Below are 12,839 nucleotides of genomic sequence, written 5' to 3'. Positions count from 1 at the left end.
CTCTACTGTAATTGGTAAAGTACTGACCAATGCTTTCTAAACATTTTGACCACCTTTCTGGCAATTTGTGGACACCACGCCAGAAATGTTCATCTTCTGAAGCAAACCAATGAGACACCCAATTTTCGACTTATTCGTAGGAATAGAAGTGTTCCTCAGCCAATGCGTGTCCCATTGATGAAAACAAATGGTAGTCGGAAGGGGCCAAGCCTGGTGAATACAGCGGGTGGCGTAGCAGCTCCCAGCCAAGTGTTTTGATTGTATCCTGAACCAGTTTTGCTTTGTGAGCAGGTGCATTGTCGTGTAAAAAAATTACTTTGTCAAGTCTTCTGGTTATTCTGGTTTTTTTTCAATCAATGCATAGTTCAAATTGATCATTTGTTGTCTGTAGCGATTAGTATTCACAGTTTCACTGGGTTTTAGAAGCTCATGATACACCACACCTTTCTGATCCCACCAAATGCAGAGCATTGTCTTCTTGCCAAATCAATCTGATTTGCAGTCGATGTTGATGGTTGTCCCGGATTAACCCATGATTTTTCCCATTTAGGAATCTTAAAATAAATCCATTTTTCATCACCAGTAATAATTCAATGCAAAACTGATTTTCTTTTCATGTCTTTGAAGCAAAATTTGACAAATGCTTTTTTGGTTTTCCATCTGTCTTTCATTCAATTCATGTGGCAGCCATTTTCCACACTTTTAGATCTTTCCCATAGCTTTCAAACGGTCAGAAATTGATCGTTGTGCAACATTTAGCATGGCTGCCATTTGCTTCTGATTCAAAGTATCATCTTCGTCCAATATTGCTTGCAATTCGGCGTCTTCGAACTTTTTTGGTGGTCTTCCACGTTCTTCATTTCTTACATCAAAATCATTATTTCTGAACCGTTGATACCATCTTTTGCATGTTGCTTCTGATGCCTCGACAAGCATCTGATGCGACCCTGCAGCACTTTTTTTCAAATGAAAACAAAAAATTAATGCTTTCTGCAAATCATCACCTTCTGGTACAAAATTCGACATTGTTAACATGATGAAAACATATTATGTTTGTTCCATGACTTGATGTATACTAAATATCTTTGACAGATGTCATACCAACCAAACAAAAAAAATTAAGGCTCGATCACAACAAATGTTCCCTATCGACACATTTGTATCTTAACGCTCATTTCATACCAGTACACCTGGTACATAATGAGCACCTATGGACCACAGCAAACCCACATGCAACAGTGCAACACAATTTCCAGCAGCAATTTAGCATAAATGTATGGTGTGGTATAATTAACACACACTTACAATACTGGACCATTCATTTTCCCAGGACGTTTAACTGGCGAGATGTACTTACAATTCCTTCAAGAAGAAATGCCCCACTTGCTCGAAGATGTTCACTTGCTACGCGATTGCAAATGTATTTTCAACATGATGGCACACCTCCACATTTCACCAACGCAGCTACTACACATTTAAATGAACATTTTCCCCAGAAATGGATTGCTCATGGTGCTACAAGTCTGTGGCCGTCCACATCGCCCGATTTAACACCAATGGATTTTTTAATACAGGAAGGATGAAAGACATAGTTTATGAGGACAAAGTCAATACATGTGAGGCATTACCTGCTTGTATTATGAATGCAATAGATGAAATTAAGAAAAATCCTGTGAAACTGAAAAGAGCAACAACATCTGTTCATACACATGCAGCTAAATGCACTAAACTCGGTGGAGGCATTTCTGAATGTTTATTGTGAATGTATTGTGAAACTGTATGTACACTGTACAAGTTCTACATTAGTGTATAGCTCACACACTGAGATGGAGGGTTTGTCCACGATTCAAAATCTTAGAGGATGGGGCACTGACCATCCCGAAGCCAGGTTCCCAAGGTCTGTCATGCCCATATTCAGCTATTTCTCTCTTTCTCTCTCTTTGTGTGTGTGTGTGTGGGGGGGGGGGGGGGGGAGGCACATGTGTGCTCATTAACAAGCTAGATATCAGTGCTGCCTCAGGATGGCGGCAAATACAAAACTTTTCCCTCTATATAATAGTTCGTTCTGTGAAATCATTTTCCAAATTCTGAGAAAACATCTTTGAAGGTATTTCTTAATACATTTCACAAGTTGTCATCTCACTACAGTCAAATAACAAAAAATTTCATAATAAGCAGTATTAGAAATTTTTTAGCCCTATTCTTATACCTTCATAAATCTAGAATTATTTTCATACTTACTCAATGAGGAACATTCAACTGTTGAAGAACATATATCACACTTTATCACAAATTTTTCAGTGCATCGCCAGCCATATTTCGAGAACCACAGAACAGCATTTGGATCAGCTCCCCAATGTTGTGGTCTATAAGTGAGCACTCTTTCCTGAAAGCCACGAAAGCTTATATTGCACCAGCTAGGGGGATCAGGAATAAATGATACCTCACTGTTTTCTTCGATATATCTGAAACAGCAGAAGTTTATTAAAAAACTTCCATACCATACAAATGTATGGAAACTGGCTTTACACTATAATGATAAGTTTGATATGGACAATTTAGTTCTATATTTTTATCGGCAGTTTATCAAATAAACATGGGATGACCACTGGAAACAGAAAGCATTTTTTTGTAAACCATCTGAAGAAATAAAAGGACTTTATCTTAAGTGTATGTATCTAAAAGTCACACACAGTCCTTCGAATATATCTCTTGTTTTTATGCCATTTACTTCTTTCCTTCCATCCAGCTCCAGTACCTCTGAACAACACAAGTGGGAATTGCCCCTACAATAAATTCTCTTTTCACACTATCTACCTAACCTACATCTAACCTACATTTTCCAGTATTTTTGTAGACTTACAAATAAGCAAGCCATCATCCACAAAGTGCCAGGTAAAGCATGGAAAACACATTTGTCTGCATTCAGCTGCACAAAGCCAAACATTGTCAGAAACTGTACAAATTTTTTTATTCCAACAATGTGGTGATTCTTTGAGTCCATATCGGCTCTTCTTCAGATCGCAAACATTATTTGGGCCTTCTACAACAAAACCTTTTGGTTGCTCCATGTAAAATTCTTCTTCCAAATCCCCATTCAGGAATGCAGTCTTAATATCAAACTGCCTCTGCCCACAATTTGTGAGACAAGTCAGTACTTAATAACATAGTGTGTGCACACTCAGCATTGGACCTGTTTTCTCATTCAATTCAGCCATTCTGTTAAGGTGTATAGGGACTTGTTTTCTCAAGTATTATACCCTTATGTTTGAAATAATCTTCAAATTGCTTATTTATGAATTCAGTTCCATTGTCACTTCTCAGAACTTTTGATGTTGTTTCCAGTTTTTCTTTCAACCAGTCTCTGAAATACCAAAAACACAGGAAAAATATCATGCTTACTTTTAAGAAAACACACAAACCTGTATGAAGTGCAATCATCCTTTAAACTTTGTACTACTGTACACCTCCAAGAGACAGTTTTCTCATCCATCCACTCAAATCTACATGAATAAATTCACCAGGAACTTTCCATCTTGATTCCAAATTTGAATAAAAGATTTTCTTTTCATCTTGCCATACTAACACGGTTCACAATTTAGTTTTTCAACTTTCTTCGTGTTGCAACCAAGTATTAATTTCTGATCAGCCATATGCTTGAGACCATTGAAATTAATGTGCCCAAGTCTGTCATGCCAAATCATGGCAGAATTCAGGGAAGCAGGATCTGGACATTTAAACATTTGATAACACTGATTGTCCATCTTAATTCCTGCTGCAATTAGACCTGAACAATAAACTTCCATTCTCTTGTTGTAAAAAATTACTTTAATTCCTCCTTTTGTGACTGCTGCCACTGAAAATAAATTTTTCTTTGGCTTAGGAATATCTAATATGTTTTCCAAAGTGTGAGGTTGCCATTTGCCCTCAACTAATGACACTACTTCAATTCATCCAATGCCTTTTGCTTTGATGATCAAGTTGTTTCCAATCTGAAAAAATGAGTCATCCGACCGAATTGGCTTAAATGTGTTGAATCACTCTTTGTGTGACGTCATACGTTTTGGTGCAGTTAGCACTGTTAGCTAACCAAATGTTTTCGCAACCTGCAGCAAAAACATACAAGTGTTCTGCACTCAAAGCTTGGTGCTCAGACGTATCAGTTTTCATATTAAGTTTTGCTATAAGTTTTCTGCACTCAGATTTAAAATGTCCCTTTTTGTGACAGTAATAACATTCAATGTCTTTTCTACTGACCATGTTAGACGTATTGTTGTTACTGGTATTTGAACTGAACTTGCGCATTTTGTCCACATTAGCTGCTGCAAAGGGTGTTGAGTTTTCACCACATTGTAAAAGTTTTTGTTCTTCTTTCAATAACCTTTAAAGTCAAATTATGGAACATTTGATGAGCTTCAGCACAAGAGTCCCAGGCAGATGAAAAAACTAAACTTTGCTGGCAGACTTCCCAAAATTTTAGCCATTTTGTCAGCTTCTGTGACACGTTCCCCAGCATCAGCTAATGCTTGTGCTAAGGACTCAACCTGACTGATGTGTTGTGTGATTGTGTCTGTTGGCAACATTCAGTAATCGAAAAATTTCTGCTTCAAGGCCATTTCATTAACTGTGGACCGCTGTCCAAGAATACTCTTTAGTCTGGCCTACATTTCCGCTGCGCTTGTGCATGTCATAACAGACTGCAATCGGTCAATTTCCATTGCAGTAGACAGAATGAGTATCGCCTTCGCATTTAAGTCGTCCCAAGCAGTTTGACTCTCACCAACTTCATTTGGCCTCGGTTTCCTCTCAACGATATCGAGCACTTTTTCAGCATGAAAAATAATTTGTGATTGATATTTCCACAGTTGGAAATTTTTACCATCAAATTGCTGGGTACTGTACGTTTTCAATTTATCCATCTTCGTGTACTGTTAAAATTTCTGGGTACTGTACGTTTTCAATTTATCCATCTTCGTGTACTGTTACCAATATTAATCCTTCTTCCTTCACTGTTGCTGAAAGCCATCCTGGAGTTGCAATTTCCAAAAACTTTTTTCACCTATTTTTTGGTCAGATGACTCAGATCTTCATGCCGGTAATTCGCACAGTCTAATGAAACAACCAACACTGTTAGAATTTGTATCAATGCTTACAACAAGCTGTTAACACCCACACCTTCATCCCAGCTACCACACGCCAAGGTAGGTATGTCTGTTTTACTTAGGTGTAAAAATTTTTATTTCACAGCCCTCTCTCTTGAATTTTTACACTTTCTTGGATTCATCTTTCCATTTTGTTATCTTTTTCAATTTTTTTTATCTTGCATTTAAAATACTGTTAATATTTACTGTCATATCTTCTTAGTTACTACTCCAGTTAAGGTTTTTAATGAAAATTCTGTCTTTTATAACAAAGTATTTACGAGTAGCGAACATGTTACACCCATTATGCTAGGTATCTTCAGAGGTCTATAATACACTACTGAAGATACCTGGAATGAACTAGCGAAACAAGTTTGGTGCACATAAAGAAATTCAGTTGCAAAAGAGTTTTTTTATTTATATGGCAAAACATAATGTATTTAAAGGTTGGTTGCTTTAATTGATTTACAAATTTTTGAAGTATCCTTGCAGTCTCTAACTAAATAGTCCCTCATTAACCATGAGGTACAACTTTCTGTAGTTCGCAATTGTTTTCAGAAAATTGGACCAGGTAAGCATTACATTTGTAACTAGCAGAATTAACGAAAAACCACTTAAATTTGTTCCATCACTCTTCTCGAAACTCTGAGCTTTCTTGTGAGTCCCCTTTTGGTGCTGCAGCATAAAGCTGTACTTCTTGGCAAAAATTTAAAAAGTCTATCACTTATACTCTCCATGCACTGTGATGCAAATACTGGAATTATTAAAATTTTGCTATAGTTCCTACTGAAATATTTCACTTAACATTAATAACTGACTTTTTCTAGAAATATCAAGTTCTATTGAGAATTAGCACTTAAATGGTGTGGATAATATTTTAACTTAAGCTGGGGTGTCGAAGACAAAAATTTAAAGTACCATCAAAGTTTTGTAGAATACTTACTTTACAAAATTTAAATCTTGATTTACCTCCTCTAAGGCAATTTATTACTAATTTAGTACCATCAGTTCAAACTCTCGATCTAATTAACAAAGCCACACAATTTATAAGCAGTCTTCACTTCATCTTTAACAGCTACATAAGCCATACATCAGTAGCATTCTGCTAAGATATTTTCTCCATTAGTTATTACAAATTAATAATGCAGGTTGTTGTTCACGTCATGCTTTGCTTCATAGAAAATCGTAATCCTGCTGTAAAGCAGCTGTCGCTTTCTTGTACCTATCTGAATAATGTTCAATAGACAGTCCTTTCATTTAGCACACACTGTGGATGCACAGTAACTTGTTTCAGGTCAACAGAAGCATCCGACTCCACCCGGCTGCTTTGACCCATAGTGTAAGGGTGTTTGGTGTGTGACGTCGTTAAGGCGCGGAGTTTATGAGTTGGTTGTGTTTGCAGATGTCGTTTTGTTGTGTTTGATGGTGCCCTGAGTGTGTGTGTGTGTGTGTGTGTGTGTGTGTGTGTGTGTGTGTGTGTGTGTTTCGTAGTTGTAGGTGTTGGTTTTTTTCGTATCAATAGCTATGGTTGACCTATATAGGTACCGATTCAAATTTTCGTAGTTTTATGTGTGGGTACTAGTGTTTTGGTATTGCCAGCTGTGGCCAAGGGAAATGTCCGATTCCAATTTCCATATTGTTTGCTGTAGGCGTTGGTGTTTTGGTATCACCAGCTGCGGTTGACCTAAATAGGCCTAGGGAAGTGTCCAATTCCTGTAGATTTTGTAATTTTTTTTTCATCATTTTGTGAGTTTTTGGGATCGTGATGTTTTTTTTTCTGTTATATTTAGCTTGTCCCCTACCTAAAATCCCCAGTTTCCCACAGTTGTCCCATTAGTTTGATTGTATTTTATGAGATACATGTTACTGTTTTATTTATACGTATTTTCGTGTTTGTTGCCGTGTGTATGTGGTGACATCATTGACGCCATATTGGAGACACTTAGATTATCCATTTCTGCCATACTGATGACGTCATGGGTCAAAGCAGAAGGGTGGAATCAGACACTTCCATAACTCCTTGTTTCAATAATATAACAACAACATTCCAATCATGACTTATGTTTCTTATGTTATTGAAAATTACTTCACGCCCTAAAGACACTTGTACAAAACGTTTTTTTGAGAATGCAAACTTCCTTTTTTGATTAGCGAGGGGGCCATCACCCATATCATGTAGTCATTGACATTGTACTACAGTCAACAGAAGTTCCACAATAGCACCATCAGCAGAAAAACAAGAGTATCACCATCACATTACACCAAACAACTATTTTAACAAACATTGGTGCACAAACAATTTAATTCCTGTCAATGATATACTAACCTATCTAAATTTAAGAACTGTGATTCCCTTGGTGGTACCATGCACTCTGCCAGTAAAGATTTAATTTTGCGAACTTTTTCATATCCATCATCAGCCATCATACTAACTTTCCCCAATACCATCTGTAGCCCACAACAAGCAGTTTTTCTTCCAGAAATAGAAATTTATGTCATCATTTGAATCTTGAGTTTCCTGTGAGCTGCCCCTGAAAAGTAATTTCATTTCGTTATAGAAATACCCAATAATTTTTTTTCGGAAAGTAAATATTTCAGGAGTAAAGGACACACCACTCACTGAATAACAGAAGCATTAGGCTGTAAACAGACACACGCAAAAGAGAAAGAGGGGTCATTCCATGTCAGTTCAACCAGGGGCTCCAGCTCATAGTCTCAGATTTGACTGAAATTCAGTACACTAATTTTACCATGTGTGGAACACTCAAGTACAAAGTATTAGTTTCCCCTGCCAATTAATTCCAGAATTATGACTTGTGAAAGAAGGTGGCGTGGCCCAAAAATTGCAACCCGCATCTGGCAATCTATCTACAGACCCAACTTCAGATCTTAATAACTTTGGAACTATTCCACACAGTCCAGTGAAATTTTTACAACCCAGTAACATCCATTTAGAGAACACACCCCATGAATCAAAACACCAACAACATATTTCTGAGGGAAAACAAAAAATTCCAAAATGTGATTAAAAAAATATAATACGTTAAAAGGTACATATTGTAAGTGCCCTCTATGCCAAATATAATTCACTCAAAAAGGGTAAAAAAAAATTTGTGGTAAGCTTAATGTGGCCTAAACACACACAGAACTCATCATGCCCATATCAGTCACAAAAACCAAGTTACAAGCACATGAAAAACAAAAATTTGAAAAATTACCTGAAAAACATGGATTTTCTAAGTGTGGTAGCACAAAAGGGACAAGTGGAATCCAAGCCAAATTTAACACACTGCATAAGTAGACCATAATGATATATATCTCAAAATTTCAGCATGTTATTGCAAGACATTTGTGTACAATGGAAGTTGACAGATGTACTGGACACTGTTCCACAACAAAATTTTGTAAAAACATATCGTAAACTGTTCTACCTCTTCTTATCCTCTCCCACAACTGTTTAAACACTAAGCAACAACAATAGACATATTAACACAACCTATCATTAATGTTTACTGCATCTTAACTGCTAAAAACCAGTTGATTGTGCTTCAAACAGAAGTTCTCCCACACTTTAGCTACTGTACTCGTTCTTCCCGCGAACCATACGCGACTGGAACAGGAAAGGGAGGTAATGACAGTGGCACGTAAAGTGCCCTCCGCCACACACCGTTGGGTGGCTTGCGGAGTATCAATGTAGATGTAGATGTAGATGTACATTGAGTGGCAAACTGTACTGTCTTCCTGACACTGGCAGGAACTGGAACTGTCATAAGAATATGTTCGAAAGGAATTCAACACCTGTCTGCCAAACATGGCCAATGAAATGATCTTGCTGGTCCTGCTGGTGCCATGAAGTTCACAAGTACATCACCTTCTGCTTCACAGCACTCTGCAACACATCCTACGTACCATTTGTCATCATAAACAGCAATAACATAGCAACCTGGTTGTATGTTGCTGCTTTTACTTCTGAATCCTGAATCAGACACACTGCGAAGAGACACGTTGTGCATGAACCTATAGTTATAACTGGACAGTCTGCTCATCTGCACATTGTCAGAGTCCGCTGGAGAGAAGTGATGATGGCTCCTTGTGCCTGCGACAGTTTTAACATGTTCTAGTCTGCTTTTTAGCAACTCTTCGACTGATTTCACCTCATTTTTCGAAACATAGAATGATTGTATGCCATAGATATTTTTCTGTACCCAGGTAAATAATTGAAGAGGTGTTAGAATGCGACCTTCTGTAGGGTGCTGCACACTAGCTCGTGATGCCATGCACTTAATGGTAGCACCAATACCATCACATACATTTTTACCATGACTTCTTGTGAAAAAATTCCATTCTGCGTGAATCTGAAAATTATGGTAATGCATGCACAAATTTTTGAGATTTTTACAGTTTTTGCACTGACTAGCTGCCTCATCACTGAAGTATTTCGCAAAATGTATGTGAGGCAGCTTGTTTTTCACATATGCCATGACAGTGCGAATGTGGGCATGAACTGCAATGGCATCATGAATTAAGTCACTAAAAACGCACAGGTTCATGGCAGACACATCACGTAATTCACCTCTATTGTAAATCGCAAATGGCTGGAGAGTTGCTTGACTGTTGTCCCAATGATATCCTTGGATGGCATCTTGAACTATAAATGCATAATTTTCAGAAAATTCTAGTATTACTATAATTTCATCTTGTTTCAAATTATCCTTACAAAACTGGAGATAAGCTGAGTGTGCTGTTGCTGTGAAGCTGTGTGTGGTCAGTTTGTCCGGTTTTTGACAAAACATTTCAACAAAATCTTTCCCTGTACTTTGCTTTGTTTCAAAACTTGTGCGATCCATGTGTGTCCATTGTTTATAAGAAACAAGTTCATCGTCATCGATAAGTAGTTCACCAGACAGTTCGTTATTCATGTTTGTTAAGACCTGAAGTTGGGTCTGAATATAGATTGCCAGATGCGGGCTGCTCACACACACACACACACACACACACACACACACACACACACACACACACAGGGATGTGTATTTTTGAACTCTAAAGAACTTAGCCTGAGATTAAGCATCCCCCCTTCCTCCTGCACCTGTCAACGACTGATCTCTTCTCCTGTTCGGTAAGTGGTCTCCTTTACTCCTAAAGTATTTACTATCTGCCAGAACTTTTCTTACTATATTCATAAAAGTTACTATCATCATTCCAATTACTATTATAAAAAAATTGTATTGATCTCAAAAAATTTCACAAATGTAGTAAGGGAAGTCTACCATAAGTCCAACCCCTCGTCCAAGTCGTGGGAGATGGGCAACGGCACAAAGTAGGGGACTGCCTATAGGGGCGATGTACGGCGGGGACTTCGTGTGCCCCAGGACCGCTACGGTAGCTGGGAAAGCCCTATGGGAACCCTGAAACGTGACGGCTAACGGGGCTCTGGTGAAGCTGCGATAGGCCTAGCAAGCCAGTAGTGGATAAATCAACTGCTTTCAAAAAGGGAACATGCCTCGGATCACGGAACGGATTTAAAGGAAACCGACCAAGCAATGGAAAAGGATTACGAGATGGTTTACGACTGGGCACCTTAAACGTAAGGACTCTAACTGGGAAGTTAGAAGAAATTGTAGAAATGATGGAAAGGAGGAAATTGGACATCTTGGGACTTGCTGAGACTAGGTGGAGAGGAGTTGGGGAAAAACCACTAAGTAAAGGATGTAAACTGTACTGGATAGGGAATGAGAGGGGAAGAAATGGAGTGGCAATAGTGGTCAGAGAGGGTCTGCAGGAGGAGGTGGAAGGTATCAATGATCGAATGATAAAAGCCAGAGTACAAGTGAAAGGAAAAAGCATTGAAATCATCCAAGCATATGCCCCACAGGTGGGGTGTACAAAAAAGGAGGAGGAGGAATTTGAAGATGACATGCAAAAGCAGCTAAATGGAGGTAATCAGATTATAATAGGGGACCTCAATGCACATGTTGGCACAGACAGGAAAGGATTCGAGGAGATAATGGGACCAGAGGGCTGGGGGAAGCGAAATAGAGAAGGAAAATTGTTGCTGGAATTCTGCAAGAGGAATGGGCTGGCAATCGCAAATTCCTGGTACAAGAAGAGAAGTAGCCACAAAATAACTTGGTACAGTGGAGACTGGTCCCAAACTTCAGTAGTAGACTATGTACTAGTGGATAGGCAGATGATGAGCAGCCTCACAGGTCACTCCATCTGAGGCCTTAGACAGTGACCATTGGCTGTTGGTAGCCACCCTGAGAGAGAAAAAAGATAGGAGGGCAACAGACATACAGGAGAAAAGGTTGAAGACATGGATGCTGAAAGAGGATGAACGGAGGACCCAGTACCAGACACTGATCAGGAAGAAGCTGCCAAAGGAAGATCAGAGAACAGTGGAAGAAGAATGGGGAGATCTTAAGAGGGCTCTAGTTGAGGCAGCTGAGACTGTGTGCGGAAGAACTAGCACAAAGAGGAGAAGTAAGGAAACCCCATGGTGGAACAACATATGTAAAGAGGCAGTACTTCGAAAGAACAAAGCCTTCAGAGAATGGTTCCAGACCCGAACAGAGGAAGCTAGGGTAAAATATAAGGGAAGCAAGAAAGCGGCACAGACCATAGTAAGGGCGGAGAAGAAGAAGTGCATGGAAAAATGGACAAGAATGTTAGAAGAGGACAGTGAAGGGAACAAAAAAGTACTTTACACCATGGTAAGAAATAAGAGGAACGACAGAAGCGAGTGCCTGAAGATCATGGATAATAATGGAAGAGTTGTGGAGGAAATGCATGAGCTCAAAAAGATTTGGAAGGAGTACTTTGAAGATCTGTTGAATGCCATCAAGCAGGTAACTAACAGCGATGGAGAGCCTAAGGCAGCAGACGATTATAATAGTGGGGAAATTGATGATCTAACTTGGAATGAAGTGGAAGAAGCCATAAAGAGGATGAAAGGGGGCAAGGCACCAGGTTGGGACAAAGTAACAGTGGATATGATACGAGCAGCAGGAGAAGTAGGAACCCAGTGGCTATACAGAGTGCTGAGGGTGGTGTGAAAGGAGAACAGAATTCCTGAGGATTGGAAGAAAGGAATTATAGTCCCGATCTTCAAGAAAGGGGATAAAAGGAGATGTGAGAACTACAGAGGAATCACCCTGCTATGCCACTGTGGAAAAATCTATGAAAAGATCCTGGAGAAGAGAATAAGAAGCAGTATTGAAAGAAGACTGCAAGAGGAGCAGTATGGTTTCAGACCGGGAAGATCAACAACGGACCTCATATTTGCGGTAAGGCAACTGCAGGAAAGGCACTATGAGTACGGGAAGGACTTAATCATGGCCTTTTTAGATATTGAGAAGGCGTATGACAGTATCTATAGGGACAAGCTCTGGGATGTGCTGAACGCAAAAGGGATAGATGAAGAGATAACACGAAAAGTCAGAAAAATGTATGAGGGAAGTGAGAGTTGTGTGAAAGTGGGGAGGGAACGTACTGCATGGTTCAAGCTGGAAAATGGGCTGCGACAGGGAAGTGCACTTTCGCCTTTATTGTTTATTATTGTTATGGATGAAATCCTACAGCAAGTATTAGATGCAATTGGAGATCATAAAATGAAAGCAGTGCTTTTTGCCGATGACCTGATGTTATGGGGAAATTGCGAGTAGGAGGTGCAAGAGCAGTTAGATGTATGGGAGGCAA

General features: G+C 39.1%; 1 protein-coding gene across 5 annotated transcripts in view; it reads right to left on the bottom strand.

The window, feature by feature from the left end:
* LOC124600947 overlaps nucleotides 1-12,839 on the bottom strand; it is a 35,241-nt gene that overhangs the window by 19,582 nt on the left and 2,820 nt on the right. For 4 of the 5 annotated variants that reach the window (XM_047136206.1, XM_047136204.1, XM_047136207.1 and 1 more), the window contains exons 2-3: nucleotides 7,468-7,672; nucleotides 2,242-2,465 (exon numbers count right to left, since the gene is read on the bottom strand). In XM_047136206.1, coding sequence (XP_046992162.1) covers nucleotides 2,242-2,465; nucleotides 7,468-7,589 — 346 coding nt within the window. In that variant the 5' untranslated portion in view covers nucleotides 7,590-7,672. Of the gene's footprint in view, nucleotides 1-2,241; nucleotides 2,466-7,467; nucleotides 7,673-7,761; nucleotides 7,780-12,839 lie in introns of those variants that run through there. The other variant, XM_047136208.1, reaches the window with a different exon arrangement.

The sequence above is a fragment of the Schistocerca americana genome, chromosome 1 (genome assembly GCF_021461395.2).
Source record: "Schistocerca americana isolate TAMUIC-IGC-003095 chromosome 1, iqSchAmer2.1, whole genome shotgun sequence".
Lineage (NCBI taxonomy): Eukaryota > Metazoa > Arthropoda > Insecta > Orthoptera > Acrididae > Schistocerca > Schistocerca americana.
The sequence above is the reverse complement of the archived record's forward strand: the minus strand, read 5'-3'. Positions and strand labels throughout refer to the sequence as shown.